This window comes from Lampris incognitus, chromosome 1 (assembly GCF_029633865.1).
Source record: "Lampris incognitus isolate fLamInc1 chromosome 1, fLamInc1.hap2, whole genome shotgun sequence".
In the NCBI taxonomy this organism is placed as follows: domain Eukaryota; kingdom Metazoa; phylum Chordata; class Actinopteri; order Lampriformes; family Lampridae; genus Lampris; species Lampris incognitus.
In genome coordinates this window covers 149,604,317-149,624,545 of record NC_079211.1, presented here as the reverse complement: position 1 = coordinate 149,624,545, position 20,229 = coordinate 149,604,317, and the positions used below count along the sequence as shown (strand labels likewise).

The 20,229-nt window shown below is 46.3% G+C and overlaps 1 protein-coding gene across 6 annotated transcripts in view; it reads left to right on the top strand.

Moving 5' to 3' along the window:
* Nucleotides 1-20,229, top strand: part of arhgef28a (Rho guanine nucleotide exchange factor (GEF) 28a) — a 61,841-nt gene that overhangs the window by 4,878 nt on the left and 36,734 nt on the right. For 3 of the 6 annotated variants that reach the window (XM_056296855.1, XM_056296839.1, XM_056296831.1), the window contains exons 2-6: nucleotides 13,431-13,552; nucleotides 14,229-14,617; nucleotides 17,544-17,718; nucleotides 18,648-18,759; nucleotides 19,670-19,750. In XM_056296855.1, coding sequence (XP_056152830.1) covers nucleotides 13,431-13,552; nucleotides 14,229-14,617; nucleotides 17,544-17,718; nucleotides 18,648-18,759; nucleotides 19,670-19,750 — 879 coding nt within the window. Of the gene's footprint in view, nucleotides 1-13,430; nucleotides 13,553-14,228; nucleotides 14,618-17,543; nucleotides 17,719-18,647; nucleotides 18,760-19,669; nucleotides 19,751-20,229 lie in introns of those variants that run through there. The other 3 variants (XM_056296863.1, XM_056296846.1, XM_056296870.1) reach the window with 2 other exon arrangements.

Sequence of the window (20,229 nt, the reverse complement as noted above, 5' to 3'; positions counted from 1 at the left end):
ACCCTTTTATCACCGGATGCACACTTTACCCTAACCAAACATACCCTTTTATCACCGGATACCCAATTTACCTTAACCAAACATACCCTTTTATCACCGGATACACACTTTACCCTAACCAAACATACCCTTTTATCACCGGATACACACTTTACCCTAACCAAACATACCCTTTTATCACCGGATACCCAATTTACCTTAACCAAACATACCCTTTTATCACCGGATACACACTTTACCCTAACCAAACATACCCTTTTATCACCGGATACACACTTTACCCTAACCAAACATACCCTTTTATCACCGGATACACACTTTACCCTAACCAAACATACCCTTTTATCACCGGATACACACTTTACCCTAACCAAACATACCCTTTTATCACCGGATACACACTTTACCCTAACCAAACATACCCTTTTATCACCGGATACCTACTTTACCCTAACCAACCATACCCTTTTATCACCAGATACCTACTTTACCCTAACCAACCATACCCTTTTATCACCGGATACACACTTTACCCTAACCAAACATACCCTTTTATCACCGGATACCCACTTTACCTTAACCATACATACCCTTTTATCACCGGATACACACTTTACCCTAACCAACCATACCCTTTTATCACCGGATACCTACTTTACCCTAACCAACCATACCCTTTTATCACCGGATACACACTTTACCCTAGCCAAACATACCCTTTTATCACCGGATACACACTTTACCTTAACCAAACATACCCTTTTATCACCGGATACACACTTTACCCTAACCAAACATACCCTTTTATCACCGGATACACACTTTACCCTAACCAAACATACCCTTTTATCACTGGATACACACTTTACCCTAACCAACCATACCCTTTTATCACTGGATACACACTTTACCCTAACCAAACATACCCTTTTATCACCGGATACACACTTTACCCTAACCAAACATACCCTTTTATCACCGGATACACACTTTACCCTAACCAACCATACCCTTTTATCACTGGATACACACTTTACCCTAACCAAACATACCCTTTTATCACCGGATACACACTTTACCCTAGCCAAACATACCCTTTTATCACCGGATACACACTTTACCCTAACCAAACATACCCTTTTATCACCGGATACACACTTTACCTTAACCAAACATACCCTTTTATCACCGGATACCTACTTTACCCTAACCAACCATACCCTTTTATCACCGGATACACACTTTACCCTAGCCAAACATACCCTTTTATCACCGGATACACACTTTACCTTAACCAAACATACCCTTTTATCACCGGATACACACTTTACCTTAACCAAACATACCCTTTTATCACCGGATACACACTTTACCCTAACCAAACATACCCTTTTATCACCGGATACACACTTTACCCTAACCATACATACCCTTTTATCACCGGATACACACTTTACCTTAACCAAACATACCCTTTTATCACCGGATACCCACTTTACCCTAACCAACCATACCCTTTTATCACCAGATACACACTTTACCCTAACCAACCATTCCCTTTTATCACCGGATACACACTTTACCCTAACCAAACATACCCTTTTATCACCGGATACCCACTTTACCCTAACCAACCATACCCTTTTATCACCGGATACACACTTTACCCTAACCAAACATACCCTTTTATCACCGGATACACACTTTACCCTAACCAAACATACCCTTTTATCACCGGATACCTACTTTACCCTAACCAACCATACCCTTTTATCACCAGATACCTACTTTACCTTAACCAAACATACCCTTTTATCACCGGATACACACTTTACCCTAACCAACCATACCCTTTTATCACCGGATACACACTTTATTTTAACCAAACCTATTCTTTTATTTTCTTGTTCAGATTAGTCCGTGTGTGTGTGTGTGTGTGTGTGTGTGTGTGTGTAAATTTCAAAACATCCACTTTTCGGGTCCTATCCAACAACTGATATGAGCTGCCTCGGGTGTCAGCGTGCACCTGTGAGGTTAAAATGTCATTTCGGGGGGGGGGTCCTGGTGGCGTGGCGGTCTATTCCGTTGCCTATCAACACGGGGATCGCCAGTTCAAATCCCCGTGTTACCGCTGGCTTGGCCGGGTGTCGTGTCTGTGGGTGGGGAGCCGGATGTGGGTATGTGTCCTGGTCACTGCACTAGCGCCTCCTCTGGTCGGTCGGGGCACCTGTTCGGGCGGGGGGACTGGGGGACTGCGGGGAATAGCGTGATGCCCCCATGTGCTACGTCCCCCTGGTGAAACTCCTCACTGTCAGGTGAAAAGAAGTGGCTGGTGACTCCACATGTATCGGAGGAGGCATGTGGTAGTCTGCAGCCCTCCCTGGATCAGCAGAGGGGGTGGAGCAGCGACCAGGAGTGGGGTAATTGGCCAAGTACAATTGAGGGAAAGGGGGGGCGGTGATTTCAGGTGTGCTCGGCCACGGTTTATTTCTCCGCCCCGAGGCCGGATCAGCTCACAATCTAGATTTACCTCTTCCCAGACCTCCGTGGAGGCAGGATGACATGCTTGAGTATAAACGGCGGGGGGGCAGGCGGTGTGATCTTTGGACCGGCGTGTCGGCTGCAGGTGTCATAACTCAGTGTGGGGTTTGTGGATTTTGGTGGACGATTGTTATAACGATTTAAATGCTCTCACAGAACGTTTATGTCAAATAATCACCTCTGCCTTTCTTCTGGGGTAACAAGACCCCCGGCCACGTTTATTTTAGAGCTGCAGACTGTTGTTTTACCCCGTCGTCAGGCTGTTCCCGCTCCGCAAAATGATGATAAATGGTGACAAAGTTATGAATCATCATAATAATAGAACGCCACCATCATGCCACGAGAGAAGTGGCCGCGTGAACAAATAAACTTCTTCTTTTTTAACTCACGTTGGGTTAAGTTGTGTGGTGGTTATCGGTGTTGTGGTGCTCTGGTCTCTCTGAAGCGCTTTGTTTTTCCCAGCGCAAACATGCCAGCAGCTCCCAAAGTGGAGGAAAACCTTGAGAAAGACTCCTTGTCACAGCCTCGCCCACCCTCTCTCTCTCTCTCTCTCTCTCCCTCTCCCTCTCTCTCTTTATCTCTCTCTCAAATCACAAGAAAATTACAACACAAGACCAACATGGTCATAACATCAGATTCTGTGAATGTGATGTTACTGGCCATGTTGGTCTTTGTGTTGTAATTTTCTTGTGATTTTTATTAAAGTATTGTTAAAAGTCAAAAAAAAGTCTCTCTCCCTCTCTCTCTCTCTCTCTCTCTCCCTCTCCCTCTCTCTCTCTCTCTCTCTCTCTCTCTCTCTCTCCCTCTCCCTCCCTGGGGTGTGTGTGTGGGCCAGAGGGTCATACTCTGTGTTTAACTGTGCTGGTCTGGAAAACTGGCACTGACTGCTGTCTTTGTCTGAGTCTCTTTGGAGCTCTCTCCTCTCTCTCGCTCGCCTCTCTCTCTTTCTCTGTTGCTCTCTCTCTCTCTCACTCTCCTCTCTTGTCTCTCTCGCTCTCTCGCTTTCCTCTCCTCTCTCTCGCTTACTCGCTCTCCCCGTCTCCTCTCTCTCGCTCACTCTCTCTGCTCTCTCTGTTCTCGCTCTGTCTTCTCTCGCTCACTGTCTCTGCTGTCTCTCTCGCTCTCCTCTCTCTCTCTGTCTCTCTCTTTGTCTCCCTCTCCTCTCTGTCTCTCTCACTGTGCCCTCTCTCGCTCTCCTCTCTCCTCTCTCTCTCCTGTCCCTCTTGCTCTCTCTCAGTTCACTTCAGTTGAGAGAGGCTGTATTGGCATGACTGGTTATGTGCAGTGTTGCAGCAGCACATGGTACAAGGTGAAGTTATGGATAACGTGTTCAGATTCTCTCATGGACTCAGTCTGGGGTTCCGTGTTGGAACATGAACCATGTTTTTGGACATGTTCATGTGAAGGAGTAAAAAGATGTGTCATTGTTACAATGTGTTTCTTGTTAAAGAGCTGTTTTAAAATTCGAAAGACCTCTCTTGCTCTCCTCTCTCGTTCATCTCTCCTCTCTCTCTCTCTTGCTCCTCTCTCTCACTTTCCTCTCTCTCCTCTTTCTCTGTCGCTCTCGCTCGCTTTCCTCTCTCTCTCCTCTCTCTGTCTCTCACTCTCTCGCTCTCCTCTCTCGCTCACTCTCTCTGCTCTTGCTCTCTCCTCTCTCTCTCTCTCTCCCCTCTCTCTCGCCCCCTCCCTGTCTCCTGCAACCTCCCAGGCAGTGCTACTGTAAAGTCTTGGCCCTCACTCGGGGGACGTGTGCTGAATATCACATGGAGTCTACATTTTCAAAGCCAAATCCTGTGCAAACAACCCTGCAAACTGCTCTCCATTATTCCCTCTCAAAAAAAAAAGAAAGTACTGAGAACCCCCCAGACGACCGTTTGGTAGCTGTGATAAGACAACTCCTCCGGCCGATAGATGAATTTCTGGTCTGCCCTGACTTGTCAGTAATATGAACTGCCTGCCCTTCTGTTATTATCCCAGTTTAACTAATGTTAAACACAGATCTCGCTGCCTGACAGTAATGTTCACTGAGTCACTGTTTAGAGGTCGGAGGTGTGTGAATGATCGGGTGCTCGTAGGCCAGCTGTGGGTTTGGACATGGTCCAGAACTTGAACCATTTAGGGCTGTCTGTCAAGTTCCTGTGGTTGTTTCGTCTGGAACGAAATACAATTTCAAACGGCGGCTTGACCCAACTCCAGGTCCTGGTCCTTGTTGGATCTAATTCACACCAGAAAACATTCTGGACCAGTTCTTTGGTGTGTGCTGCACAGATATTATGGATCTGGATCATCAGAATCAGGATTTATTAGTTGAGTATTTTAAACATATGAGGATTTTGTCTTTCGTTGTCAGAACCTACAATTTACTTTACATATATACATTTACATACATACATACACACACACATACATACATACATACATGCATACATACACACACACATACATACATACATACATACATACATACATATATACATACATACGTATGTACGTACATATGTACATACACACATTACTTTACATTACATTACAGTCATTTAGCCAACGCTTTTATCCAAAGTGACTTACAGTAAGTGCATTTAACAAAGGAAATCAGGAGAACTACTAGTCATCAGAGGTCATAAGTGCATATAAACAAGCATCTAAGAGCAAAACCAGTGCTAAAGTAAAAGCGCAAGAAAGAGAGTTTTTTTTTTAAATGAGTGAATACAATAAGTGCTAAGAACAAGTACCAGGGTAGTAGTTCTTGAAGAGGTGAGTTTTCAACCTGGGCCGAAAGATGGGCAGCGACTCCGCTGTCCTGACATCAGTGGGGAGTTCATTCCACCACTGTGGGGCCAGGACAGAAAAGAGTCATGACCGGGTCGATCGGCAGCAAGGGCCTCTGAGCGACGGGGCAACCAGGTGTCCCAAGGCAGCAGAGCAAAATGGTCGGGGGGGGGGGTGTAGGGCTTGACCATGACCTGGAGACGGGAAGGAGCTGTTCCTTTCATTGCCCTGTAGGCTAGCACCAGAGTCTCAAACTGGATGCGAGCAGCTACTGGGAGCCAGTGTAGGGACATGAGAAGGGGAGTTGTGTGGGAGAACTTAGGGCGGTTGAACACCAGACGAGCTGCAGCTTTCTGAACAAGCTCCAGAGGTCTGATGGCTGACACCGGGGCGCCAGCAAGGGCTGGGAGATGACCAGAGCCTGGATGAGCACCTGTGCCGTCTCGTCAGTAAGGAATGGGCGAATCCTCCTGATGTTATAGAGGAGAAATCTGCAGGAGCGAGCAACCGATGCAACGTTTTCAGCAAACGACAGTTGGTCGTCCAGGATCACACCCAGATTCCTCGCTGTCCAAGTTGGCGTCACCACGATGTTCTCAATGGTGATGGCCAGGTCTCGGTGCCGGCAACCTTTCCCCAAGAGGAACATCAGCTCTGTCTTGTCCAGATTGAGCTTCAAGTGGTGTGTCGCCTTCCACTCCCGAGATGCCAGTCAAGCATGCAGCAATGCGTGTCTCTACTTGTGTGTCAGAGGGAGGGAAGGACAAGATCAGCTGGGTGTCATCGGCATAACAATGGTAAGAGAAGTCATGCAAGTGAATAACAGAACCCAGGGATGTCGTGTACAGGGAGAACAGGAGAGGACCCAGAACCGAACCTTGTGGAACGCCTGTAGTCAGTCTGCGAGGCTCCGACACAGATCCCCTCCATGTCACCTGATAGGAGAGACCTGTCAGGTTGGATGCAAACATTGAGAGTGCATACATACATAAACACACGTACATACATACATACATACATACATACATACATACATACATACATACATACATACATACATACATACATACATACATACATACATACATACATACACACACACACACACACATACGTACATACGTACATACACTACCGTTCAAAAGTTTGGGATCACCCAAACAATTTTGTGTTTTCCATGAAAAGTCACACTTATTCACCACCATATGTTGTGAAATGAATAGAAAATAGAGTCAAGACATTGACAAGGTTAGAAATAATGATTTGTATTTGAAATAAGATTTTTTTTACATCAAACTTTGCTTTCGTCAAAGAATCCTCCATTTGCAGCAATTACAGCATTGCAGACCTTTGGCATTCTAGCTGTTAATTTGTTGAGGTAATCTGGAGAAATTGCACCCCACGCTTCCAGAAGCAGCTCCCACAAGTTGGATTGGTTGGATGGGCACTTCTTTGAGCAGATTGAGTTTCTGGAGCATCACATTTGTGGGGTCAATTAAACGCTCAAAATGGCCAGAAAAAGAGAACTTTCATCTGAAACTCGACAGTCTATTCTTGTTCTTAGAAATGAAGGCTATTCCATGCGAGAAATTGCTAAGAAATTGAAGAGTTCCTACACCGGTGTGTACTACTCCCTTCAGAGGACAGCACAAACAGGCTCTAACCAGAGTAGAAAAAGAAGTGGGAGGCCGCGTTGCACAACTGAGCAAGAAGATAAGTACATTAGAGTCTCTAGTTTGAGAAACAGACGCCTCACAGGTCCCCAACTGGCATCTTCATTAAATAGTACCTGTTAGAGCCTGTTTGTGCTGTCCTCTGAAGGGAGTAGTACACACCGGCTGCTTCTGGAAGCGTGGGGTGCAATTTCTCCAGATTACCTCAACAAATTAACAGCTAGAATGCCAAAGGTCTGCAATGCTGTAATTGCTGCAAATGGAGGATTCTTTGACGAAAGCAAAGTTTGATGTAAAAAAAATCTTATTTCAAATACAAATCATTATTTCTAACCTTGTCAATGTCTCGACTCTATTTTCTATTCATTTCACAACATATGGTGGTGAATAAGTGTGACTTTTCATGGAAAACACGAAATTGTTTGGGTGATCCCAAACTTTTGAACGGTAGTGTACGTACCTACAAATGTGCATACGTACATACACACATACATGCATACATACGTACATACGTAAACATACGTACATACACACGCATTCATACATACATATGTACACGCATACGTACATACGTATGTACATGTATACATGTATACATGTATACATGTATACATGTATACATACATACATACATACATACATACATACATACATACATACATAACATATTGATGTGGACAAAGACACTGCATGGACGGTTACTGGGTGAGGCCGACGCAAATGTGATTTCGCGCTGCCATCTTCCGGCACTGGGTGAGGCTGCCTGCAAAACACTGGAGAAGGGGTCTAAGTTTTCTGGTTCTTTACTCGATGCCATGCAACATAACAGAACAGAACAATCTGTGCCTAATAGCAAATGCAACGTGTTACTACAACAGAAAGTAATCCCTTATTATACTGTAGACTATAGGCTACACCCCTCCCTTTTTATTTAACTAGTGCATCAACTTTTTAAAAAAAAATTTTTATGGGGCCCTATACTAACAAAAAAAAATAAAATCGTGGCAGCCTCACCCAGTGCCATCCATGCAGTATCTTTGTCCATATCAGCGTCTAAGTTTTGTTTTTGTTTGATCGCTGGGAGAGCTGGGCAGGCTAAGCTAACTGCTAGCCCATACAGACCAGCAGTTCTGATAACACTGAGGGCGGTCTGGTGGCTGTCTCACCTGGCGTTGACTTTGGTGTTTTTGATGTCGTCGTGAGGAGTGCGGGGAGGTGTGTCGAGGGTGTCTGGCTGGGAGAGCCTGCACTGGATTGGTTGGGAGAGTTTGATCTGCTTTTTTCGGTGGGCTCGGGGACCACGGCCCCTTTCCTAGAGCTGCGCCCAGGGAGGAAACACCAAGGGTGGTCTGACAGGACGTGGAAGCAGGGCAGGCTAAGCTAACTGCTAACCCATGCAGACCGGCAGTTCTGACAGTCATAATGGCTGGTGTTTGTTCCCTTGGACAGTGATTTTTTTGTTTAGTGTATGTGTTAGTTTGGATGTGTTTTGTTGTAGTTTTTGGATGTGTTTTTGTCTTTGTGTGGTACTGCTGTGGGCTGGGGGAAACGGCATTTCGTTTCATTTCATTTATGCAAGTGCATGAAGTGAAATGACAAATAAAGTGTTCCTGATATATATATATATATATATATATATATATATGTGTGTGTGTGTGTGTGTGTGTGTGTGTGTGTGTATATTATATATTATATATATAATATCAACACAGATACAGGAAAAAAGTTTAATACATTGCAGCTATATATATGTAATACATATAACTTTATTAAAAGAAAGACTCAACAGTAGGTAAAGTGCTCAACAAATAAGGAGCAAAATAATCCAGTGAGTCAAGTAAATTCTTTATGAGACAGTACAAACCTGTTTCGTGCCATAAGCAATCATCAGCTGTCAATAAAACTACACGGGAAAGACAGCTGATGATTGCTTATGGCATTAAACAGGCTTGTACTGTCTCATAAAGAATTTACTTGATCACTGGATTTTATATATATATAATATATAATAACAATGCTTGCTTGCTGGTTGTGCATCATATCCGATGATGACCCTCTTCTCCTATTTGTGAGTTCTTTGGTGGCTGAATAGTCCGATCCTGGATGCACAGTTGCAGTTGCAGACCGGGCATGTAAAAGCGGTGCTGGGGGGGCGGCATGGATAGCTTTGCGAGCATGCTTCTTGGCGGCCTGTCCAGGGTGTCTCCTTGCCTGCCATCCAATGACTGGTGGGATAGGCTTCAGCATCCCCGTGACCCTGATAGCAGGATAAGCAGTTCAGATAATGGATGGATATATATATATATATATATATATATATATATATATATATATATATACACACACACACACACACACACACACACACCCACCACACACACATACACACACACGTGCTGACATGCATGGGTGGAAGTTCATGAATACTGGGATGGCATCCAGCACTTTACCTGTGCCCCCGTCCATAGGGTTAGTGGTGGTGTCAGTAAGGGCATCCGATGTAAAATTTTGCCAAATCATTATGTGTATTGACAAGACCGTACCGGATCGGTTGAGGCCCGGCTTAACAATGGCCGCCATTGGTACTGTGCCCTCACAGGGTACCGCTGGAAACTGTACAATCCGCTGTGGCGACCGGTGAGAAACAAGAAACAAGCCGAAAGAAGAAGGATATATATATATATACATAGCTGGATAGATAGATATAAGTTACATACATACATAAACACATATTTACTTACAAACATACATGCCAACAACAGCAGCATGGAGCGGTGCAGTAACTGGTGCGTGTTCAAGTCTAAGTAAAGTTCTCTCGTGCAGTAATGAGTCCCTAGCGGTGTTTTAACAATGGGAGGCCTCGGTGGCTCTGCAACGTTGCCATGTTCCGCTAACTTCAGACTACAGCAGTAATTGGCAGTATGTTTAGGTTCATCCGTGAGCTGCGGTGCGTGCTCCAGGGATAATTCGGGTCTTCAGAGACTCGGGATGGATGTGGAGGACCAGAGTGGCGTCCCCGACGTGGACTTCGGGTCGACCCTGTTATGTTTGATGTGGGTGGAACAGAAATCATCTGCTGTACTCGTCAGCGTACGTTCGACTCCCCCATTCGCCTCTCAGATTTATGGGCCATACCGCCCACAGGAAGCACAGCCAATTGTCTGTCTGATTTATTCGCCACCGCAGGACTTGGACTCCCGCTCCCCCTCGGCTTCGGGGCCGGCGGCTTGGGAACAGAGGATAAAACCAGTGGATCTGTTTTTCAAGAAAACTGTCGAGGCTTGCCTTTTATGGACACTGGGGTGGTTTAGGTCGAGAAAAGCAACGCCATAAGACATGGTTTCTTGGCTCTTGGCATCGGTGTGTGTGTGTGTGTGTGTGTGTGTGTGTGTGTGTGGTGTGTATGTGTGTGTGTGTGCGTGCCTCTGTAAGGTGAGACTGTCATTAGGAACGTCATGAGGCTGCTTCCGACTGTTACCTCGATGAGGACTGCTCAGTTACTGCTGGATGCTGATGTGGTTAAAACCTCGTCTGCTTTTCCAGAAAACTCGCGTCCCAGTTATTCCAAGTTTCTTCCAGCGTCCTCCGGGGTTTGTCTGAACATGCCTTGTTTCATACACATGGCCTTAAACACGGCCGTAAGTGGGACAAGTCTGCCACCATTGACCAGATATGAACTCCACCAGAGCGGTTAATAATAAGCCTAATAATAGTAAACTTTGTTTCTGTGCTGTTGGTTGGACCGTCTGTTGACAGACGGTCCAACCTCAGGAATCTGCACAATGTCAACCAGCCCCTCACAACGAAGAAGTATGGCATCCAAAAACTCGAAACCGAAAAGTGTCCAACAAGAACAAGAAGAACACTATGATGGAGCCGTACCCCAATTTAAACCAGGCACCCTCCCTGGATGAGAGTGGTGAGCCCTTCTCCTTTGGTTCGGGCTCACTTCTTCTAAATTATATATATAATTATTATATATATAATTATTATATCCATATATTTTAGGTGGCGCAGTGGTTAACGCAGTCACCTCACAGTGAGAAGGTCCGGCGTTTAAACCCTGGGGTAGTCCAATCTTAGAGGTCGTCCCGGGTCATCACCTGTTTGGAGTTTGCATGTTCTTCTTGTGTCTGTGTGGGTTTCCTCCCGCAGTCCAAAGACATGTAGGTCAGGTAACTCAGCTGTACTAAATTGTCCCTAGGTGTGAGTATGTGTGTGTGTGTGTGTGTGTGTGGGGGGGGGGGGGCTGTGATGGCCTGGCGGCCAGTCCAGGGTGTTTCCCCGCCTGCAATCCAGTGACTGCTGGGGTAGGCTCCAGCATCCCACAGCCCTTGGTTGGATAAGTGGGTTGGATGATGGGTGGATGGGTGTTTCTATACTGCCTTTCATACATGAAGTGCAGCTGATGCAAAGATGCCAGAAGGTTATTTTAAAGATACTTTAGCATCAACAGTAAAGACTGAACATTAAAAGCCGTTCAAGGAGGCGTTCAGGTAGCATGGCGGTCTATTCCGTTGCCTACCAACACGGATCGGCGGTTCAAATCCCCATGTTACCTCTGGCTTGGTCGGGCGTCACTACCGGCACAGTTCCCTGTGTCTGCGGGTGGGAAGCCGGATGTGGGTATGTGTCCTGGTCGCTATACTAGCACCTCCTCTGTTCGGTCGGGGCGCCTGTTCGGGAGGGGGGGGGGGACTGGGGGGAATAGCGTGATCCTCCCACGCGCTACGTCCCCCTGGTGAAACTCCTCACTGTCAGGTGAAAAGAAGCGGCTGGCGACTCCACATGTATGGGAGGGGGCATGTGGTAGTCTGCAGCCCTCCCTGGATCAGCAGAGGAGGTGGAGCAGAGACCGGGACAGCTCGGAAGAGTGGGGTAATTGGCCGGATACAATTGGGGAGAAAGGGGGGGAGGGACCCCCCGGGAGGGACCCCCCCCCCCAAAAAAAATAACGATGAAGTAAAAATAATGCATGTAAGAGGGTAAGAGCGAGAAACTCAATTTCAGGTTCCAGTGCCTTGCTAAAGAGAATGTGGGTGCAGTAAGCAGAGTAAAGTACACAACTTGATTCATGTCTTTAATCAGAATGAAGTCAGAAACAGTCTGTCACAGTATTTCTTTGAGACGTAATGCCCCTCGTTCTGACATGATACTTGACTACGTCCAAACAGAAACCTCTCCTCAAGTCGATCATGGTGGTGATGGATTTCTCCGGCAGGCCGGCCTCCTGATGTGTGTGTGTGTGTGTGTGTGTGTGTGTGTGTGTGTGTGTCTCCTTTTACGAACTCGTCTCTGAAAACCTTCTTTTCTGAGAAGCGGTGTTGTGCAGTCCAGAGGGAGCTGTTGGTGTTTTCCTCTGTCAGACGGCCACAGAGGCTCCACTGTGGGAACACGCGGTCCTCTGAAAGCCGCTGTGTGCTCGCCGCCAGATCTTTCCGTCCACCAGCATGTGTGGATGGATGGGTGGGGTAAAACCTTAGCGTGTCTGCATATGTTGTCTCAACATCACTCACATTACTCACATTACACACACGCACGCCACACACAATTGACACACAACTACACAGACACACACACAGGCAGGGAGACGTGAGCCGGGGTGTTAGACTTCTGATCCCGGTCCTGAACAATGACATGAAACGTGCCAGGATGTCGATGTCACTTCCTGTGTTTGAGAACGGGTACTCGATGTTACCATGAAAACCGAGTGGGATATTGAAAAACTCTCTCTCTCCTTCCCCCTCGCTCTCTCTCTCTCTCTCCCCCTCTCTCCCTTTGTGTGTGTGTGTGTGTGTGTCCCTCTCTGTATGTGTGTGTGTGTGTGTGTGTGTGTGTGTGTGTGTGTGTGTGCGTGTGTATCTCTAATACAGCTCACGATGTGGGCATGACAGAAACAGTACATTTGTGTATTTGTACTGCCACTGCACATTTAACATAAGTGTAAACAGTGTATGAACGATGGAAACAAATAAACACTGATGGAACGCAGCAGTGTGGTAACATAATAATGGTGATGGAATAGTAATATTACATCACATATCACGTTCAGGTAACACTGTTTTTCTTACACGTGTGTGTGTGTTGCTCATTCACTGGCCCTCAGGTTTTGGCACGCTGACACGTGTCGGCAGGCAGTGAGGTTCTCCAGAGTTTTCCTAGGAGGACTTTTAATTTGGAGTTTTCTCTGTGTAGAGGAATAAAATGTCTGCCTTGTATTTTTTCACTTTTATATTTTTCACGTGTTATGAAGGAGGTGCGTCTCCTTCTCGACCTGTCTCACCTGTCGTGTGGTGACCACATACTCTGTTTTTTTATATCTTCTTTGATTGCCAGTCAATGGTCACTTAGCCTGATCTCTCTTTCTCCCCCCCCCCCTGTCTCTCTCTCTGTCTCTCTCTGTGTCTGTCTCTCTCCCTCCCTCCCTCCCTCCCTCCCTCCCTGCAGTGAAAAGCCAGTCGATAAGGGAGAGCCAGCCCCCATCCTCTACACTGGCAGCAGCTGCCAGACTGTCGGCCATGATACACGGCAAGGACCAAGTGTATGCCAACGCCATGCTGGTGGACCAGGTGAGTTGAGATGTAAACACTGACAGATGCAGCATTGTCCTCTGTCTCAGCAGCGGCCATCCACTTGTCTTTATGTACATCAGGACATAACATAACACGTAGTCATATTAAAGGGTAATTCCGGTTTCTTTTTAACCCGGGTCTGTGTTAACAAAGTTAAATGTGTGTGTGTGTGTGTGTGTGTGTGTGTGTGTGTGAGTGTGAATTTTACGTTGTGCGTGACCGCTGACGACTTGAATAGAAATCTGACAATGAGCTTGTAAATCACGTCTATTATCACATAGACTGAGAAGAGGTGTGGAGAAGTCCGCCTTGTGTCATTCCCGCCCTCCAAAGGCACGATGGAGGATATATAATGTTCTACAGAGCAGAGTTAGCTTGTCGTATGAATGTTTTTACCTAACCAACGCAAGCTGACACATCAGAAAAACTTAAAAACTTTAATCCAAAGATTGATTTGTGTGAGCAGGTTAAAGGTGATAGAGAACATGTTACTTAAATCTCGGTCAACAGTGTTTCTGTGAACTCCTACCTCGGATGAAGCCACACGGGCAATACCAAGTAAATGTCAGAGCAGATGGCGGGGTTTGTGTCAGCAGCGAATGGTGTGTTACCTGGAGTTAGGGACTAGAAACATGCTGATCAACAGTTTGGAGTTTCTTTGGTCTTTTTCCAGGTTGAAGATGTGGATATAAGATACCGCCACCGAGGGGAGGAAGGCGCGAGCCCCGTGGCCCAAACGGGCAGTCCATGCTGGGACTCGTTTGCTGGGTCTCCCCCCGACTTGGTGAACTGCTTCCTGAACAGACACACGTCGTCGTCGCCGAACTGGGAGGCAGAAAGAGGAGTACAGGGGTCCGGTCATCAAAGAGATCCATCCCCTCACATCTCCCCTACCTCTCCCGTTGCCTCCTCCTCCTCCCCCTCTGTTCCTTCCTCCCCATTGGCCTCTGCTTTCCGTTTGTTGGAGGGAGGACTGAGGCGTCAGACGCAGCCGTGCCGGCCCGTCTCCCCTGGCCATAGTCACCGAACGGCCAGCCTGGCGGAGGCCAGCCGATGTCTGAGGTAAGAGACAACCTCTTTTGACAGACGCTTCGACTCAGAGCTCTTTATTTATTGCAAGTTTGCAGAACATACAGGAAGTATTTTTGCACTGCTAAAAATGCACTTTCAGAACTGAGACAGAATTAACATTTAGCATATTCAGGTAAGAAAATCTCCAAAACAAGCAAATAATCTGTCTGTGCAATAAGACATGTCAACTAAGAGTTCTTGAACCAAGATCAAATCAATTGTTTGCATTGCAGGTTCAGTTGCATTGGTTTTAACGTATTCTGTGTAGTCTGAAGCAGGACTAGTTTAGTTTAACCATGCAGTTGTTAGACAAAACTTAAAGCAGTACTCCACATAAACCGTCTCATTTTACTTCTAAAAATGCTCCTTTTAAGATGAAATAACCAAATTAGACAACGAGGTAGATCTTCTCAGGTCGTGGTAAGAAGTGTAGTCCGTTCTGCATGAGGGAATGATCCTTGGAACAAGATGATAAGACGATTCTGTGTGATTTGAAGATGTGTTAAGTCTGACTTGTTCAGATCAACCGTTTTGCGGTATGATTTGTTGTTAAAACGATGAAATATGAAAACATGGAACACAGGACTGTAACACCATACCATGAGAGCAGTACACGATGATACACAACATTAAAGATGGCACAACGCAGGCAGATCATTTACAACTCAATATCAAAGTAAAGACGGCGGCAGCAGTGCAAAACAAGACACACCAAGTGTGCAGTATAGATGTAGTGCACATCACACAGACTCGCACTCCATCTAAAAATAGACAGATGTGATTGGGCTGCAACGTAAACTAAAACACATGAACTGAATGGTGTTCAAGTGTGGCTTTTTGAATTTGGCTCTCTGGTGCGCTGTCAGGATCGGTCCAAACCAAATAAAACGGCTGACAGGATGCATTGCAGCCAGTTTGATCTGGTTCCGAAATGAAAGTAACGCAACTGCACATTTAACCGCTGGCACAGTACAGATGTTTTGTTAGTGATTTGCAGTTCGGTTCTTTCAAAGAATTAAAAACATTTCAGGGCTGACATAACCAGGCCTGGTCCGTCTGGCAGCACGCTGCAGACTTCACGCCACAGCCCACTTCAGAGCTGGCTGTGACTACACTGAAGTCACCAGGAAGACCGAAAACAATCGACCTGTTTTTCTAATATACTCGATTGTGTGTTTTGATGGTACATTCCTTTCAGAGCATTCACTGCTTCCTGCTGCTGCTGCTGTAGGACATTCAACCTCACCCCTAAAGGAACCGTGCTGTCGCTAGGCTAGCCAGACTAGCCAGGCTAGCTAGGTCCAGAGTATGCACCGAAACTTACACTCTGTGTGTGTGTGTGTGTGCGTATGTGCGTGTGCGCGCGTTTGCCTGTACAACCACATATGCACTATTACCGTATACAAGAATTTTTTTTACTTTTTTTTCTGAGTATGTCCATCAACAATGAATCAATTATGTGTTATTGACACGACAAGGTTGCAACACATCCTGGAAATCTATACACTAACTTTGCAGTCATGGAAAACACCTGGAAAATAGTAGAATTAATCAAATGGGGGCGTCCGGGTAGCATAGCGGTCTATTCCGTTGCCTACCAACACGGGGATCGCCGGTTCAAAGCCCCGTGTTACCTTCGGCTTGGTCGGGCGTCCCTATAGACACAATTGGCCATGTCTGTGGGTGGGAAGCCAGATGTGGGTATGTGTCCTGGTCGCTGCACTAGTGCCTCCTCTGGTCGGTCGGGGCGCCTGTTCAGGGGGAGGGGGAATAGCGTGATCCTCCCACGTGCTATGTCCCCCTGGTGAAACTCCTCACTGTCAGGTGAAAAGAAGCGGCTGGTAACTCCACATGTATCGGAGAAGGCATGTGGTAGTCTGCAGCCCTCCCCAAATCGGCAGAGGTGGTGGAGCAGCGACCGGGACGGCTCAGAAGAGTGTGGTAATTGGCCGGATACAATTGGGGAGAAAAAGGGGGGGGTGTATCAAAACCTTGTTTGACATGGCAAACAAGGTTGCAACACATCCTGGAAATCTATACATAGACTAACTTTCCAGTCATGGAAAACACCTGGAAAATAGTAGAATTAATCAAAAGTCCTGGAAATTTTATTGAGGTAAAGGAAAATTATAAAGTTAGGCGATAAAAGTGTATTTTCTCCTGCCGAGACTGAATATTTTTAGCATAAATATTAGCTAATAGCATATGTTTTTCCCCCCTTTTTCTCCTCAATTGTATCCTGCCAATTACCCCACTCTTCCGAGCTATCTTGGTCGCTGCTCCACCCCCTCTGTTGATCCGGGGAGGGCTGCAGACTACCACTTGCTTCCTCTGATACATGTGGAGTCACCAGCCCCTTCTTTTCACCTGACAGTGAGGAGTTTCACCAGGGGGACGTAGCACGTGGGAGGATCACGCTATTCCCCGCCCACCCTCAAACAGGCGCCCCGACTGACTAGAGGAGGCGCTAGTGCAGCCACCAGGACACGTACTCACATCTGGCTTCTCACCCAACTTGGTTAGATATGGAACATTACAAACTGAGATATGTCGGAGAAACTCAGTGATCAAAGGACAAATGTGTGCATGCCTGTCCGTTTGTAATTCTGTCCGTTGGTCAGTCAGTATGGGTTCCAGTTTGTCTTCCACTGATAGTTAATAATTAATATTATGACCTTTCAGGAGCAACATTTGTCAAGTATGTCCCAGAAAAAAAGTCAAAGAAATCATCCTTGAATTGTAGTAAATAATAAGTGATAATAATAGTAATAATAATAATAATAGTAATAAAAAAGGAGTGGGGGCCCTGGCTTGCCTTTTTATTTGTCAAAATTTGCGTGTTTTTGTGTCTGTCTTTGTGTGTGTGTGTGTGTGTGTGTGTGTGTGTGTGTGTGTGTGTGTGTGTGTGTGTGAATAGTCCTAATCTTGAGTGTGATAGCGGTGAAGAGGATATACTTGGCCATTTCCACCCTTCTTCGTCTCCGAGGCCAAAACCCATCCTCCGATCCAGCTCGGGAGAAGAGAGGGATTCTTTTGATACATCGCCGGACTTCAATCGCACACACTCTGACAGCACACACAAGTCCACCAAGGTATGATGTCTGAGCTCGTCCCCCACTAGACTTGCTGATGAACATGCTCATTTCGAAGTTCCACTACTGAAACCCAAAATTGCAAAAAATTATTCTACCGTCTTTATGACCCGTAATCCTGCAAAGTAATGACCCGTTTCTATCAATGCTTAAAGCAAATACAAAGGTGTTTACAGAGGCAAAGACTGAGCTGAAATCCAGGATTTTCCTTCATTAAATGGTTATTTTATCCGTCTAGCATGGAGTCAGGCTCCATAATGCTACCAGTCATCTTTACCATGGTTGGAGACACTCTCCACTCTCTGTATACCGCTGCTGAAATGTTTTGACCGGGTAGGAAGAACACTAGTGCAGCAGTAAATACGTTCCTATTGAAATGCAATGCCGATGTGTCCGTGACAACCAATATGACTGTACAACAGTGTTCCCATATAGTGGGATGTAGTGTGTACTACATTAGACTGTCTGTGTTAGCTTTGGTCACAGGATCCATTTTTACAATGGTGGGAACTGTTTACTGCTGAGTGACGGCACACCAGCCACAATGGCTGCTACACCTTGTTTGTAGTTCTCACTGCCGGGGGAGGGACAGATCGGTGAACTATCACAGATTTCAGCTTTGAAAAATTGATTTGTACCTCAGCATCTAGGTCAAGGTCCTGGTTAACGTGTGTAACCGTTTGACAATCAAACACATGCTGTGTCTGGAGCCCACAGCTAGTCCACAGTCCATCTAAGGGCTTCACATTGACCCACATAAGGATTACGTTGACTTGATTTTGATTGCCTTTTGGAAGGGAGAACTTGTGCCTGTCCTGTAAAAGTGGTGTTTGGTCAGATAGAAGCAGTGGCCTTTCTGCTGTCGGTCACTGGACGTGGGTCTTCTTTCTCTTCGTGCCATTTAGTCGCTTCACTCTGCTCATATTCAGAAGCCAGAGGAAGCCGAGGTTCGTCTGCGCTCCTACTCCTACTCCTCGCCCAAGGCAAAGCCGTCGCGCCCCCAGCTAAACCGAGATACGGCCATCTACGACCTGACCGAGGGTGAGTCACCTTTGACCCTACTGCCCTTTGACCTCTGTGTCCACAGGGGCCCGCTGAACAGACACATGTACCGCAGGTCTAACTGAGGAAAGGTCGGACAGGTGTCGTAAATCACTCCACTGGTATTTCTTAACCCGTAGCCTTATTTTCCTGTCGTTCGGAGTCAAACTGGGTGATTGGTAACAGAATCTTTTAAGCTGATTCGGTATTGAGCAGGCTCGTGTTAGCTGACTGCTGTGGACAAAGGACCAATGTAATCCCTCACTAGATAATGTCTACTAAATGGTCTCTTTTCGACACTAGCAAACTCACAATATAAAGAGAAGTGTTTGAAAACACCTTCCATAATGAAGATAGTCCCAGTATTGTCAGTCAGAGCAGACATAGAATGTTTTTACATTTTCTTTTTTGCCCTCCTCTCCAACTCCCTCACACTTAAACTGTTGTCCTTCTGCAACAACTCACTCCTCACACAGGATTACAGAGTGAGACTTCTGCTCCGGCTTAGAAATGGATTAATATCTATTTAATTCAATGATTGATATCGTGGCCAGTGCTCTTTAGACTCCTCTCATAACAAACAGTGTCCGTCAGAGCCAAAAGAGACGTCAACCTTTAGTTGAGGTTATTTGGTGAAGGATTAAATTTGCAGCTTTGTGAGCAGCAGTTGGCTAACGCTAGCTCACTCGGTGCTGAATCAACTGAGAGGTTCTGTCACCCGTTGCTTGGTGTGACTCCAAACGATGGAAAATAGGGTTGAAAACACCACTTTTCTTTAGGTAATGTAAAAGTATGTGTGCGTTGTGTTGACTCTGCCTTGGTGCACCGCCACTCATGTATGTATGTATAGTACACATGCATGTGTTCAGCGTGTCCTCAAGTTATTAAGGTCATGCTTTGTCCCGTGTAGATGGTGTGTACAGCAGCAGCGGTCGTTCTCTACTTCAGGCTCTTTCTCTTTCTAAATCCCTCTCTCGTCTCAACCAAGTTAGTAAGTACAAGAAGAGCAGCCAGCAAACACTCATCAAGTGGGACACGGGCGATTTTAGATCCAGGGCTGCACAATTGATGTGCTATACCTTTAAGTATGAATGTTTCTGGGTGTCCGGGTGGCATAGCGATCTATTCCGTTGCCCACCAACACGGGGATCGGCAGTTCGAATCCCCGTGTTACCTCCAGCTTGGTTGGGCATCCCTACAGACAGCTGGCCGTGTCTGCGGGTGGCAAGCCAGATGTGGGTATGTGTCCTGGTCGCTGCACTAGCGCCTCCTCTGGTCAGTTGGGGCACCTGTTCGGGGTGGGGGGATAGTGTGGTCCTCCCATGCGCTACGTCCCCCTGGTGAATCTCCTCACTGTCAGCTGAAAAGAAGCGTCTGGCAACTCCACATGTATCGGAGGAGGCATATGGTAGTCTGCAGCCCTCCCTGGATCAGCAGAGGGGGTGGAGCAGAGACCGACACGGCTTGGAA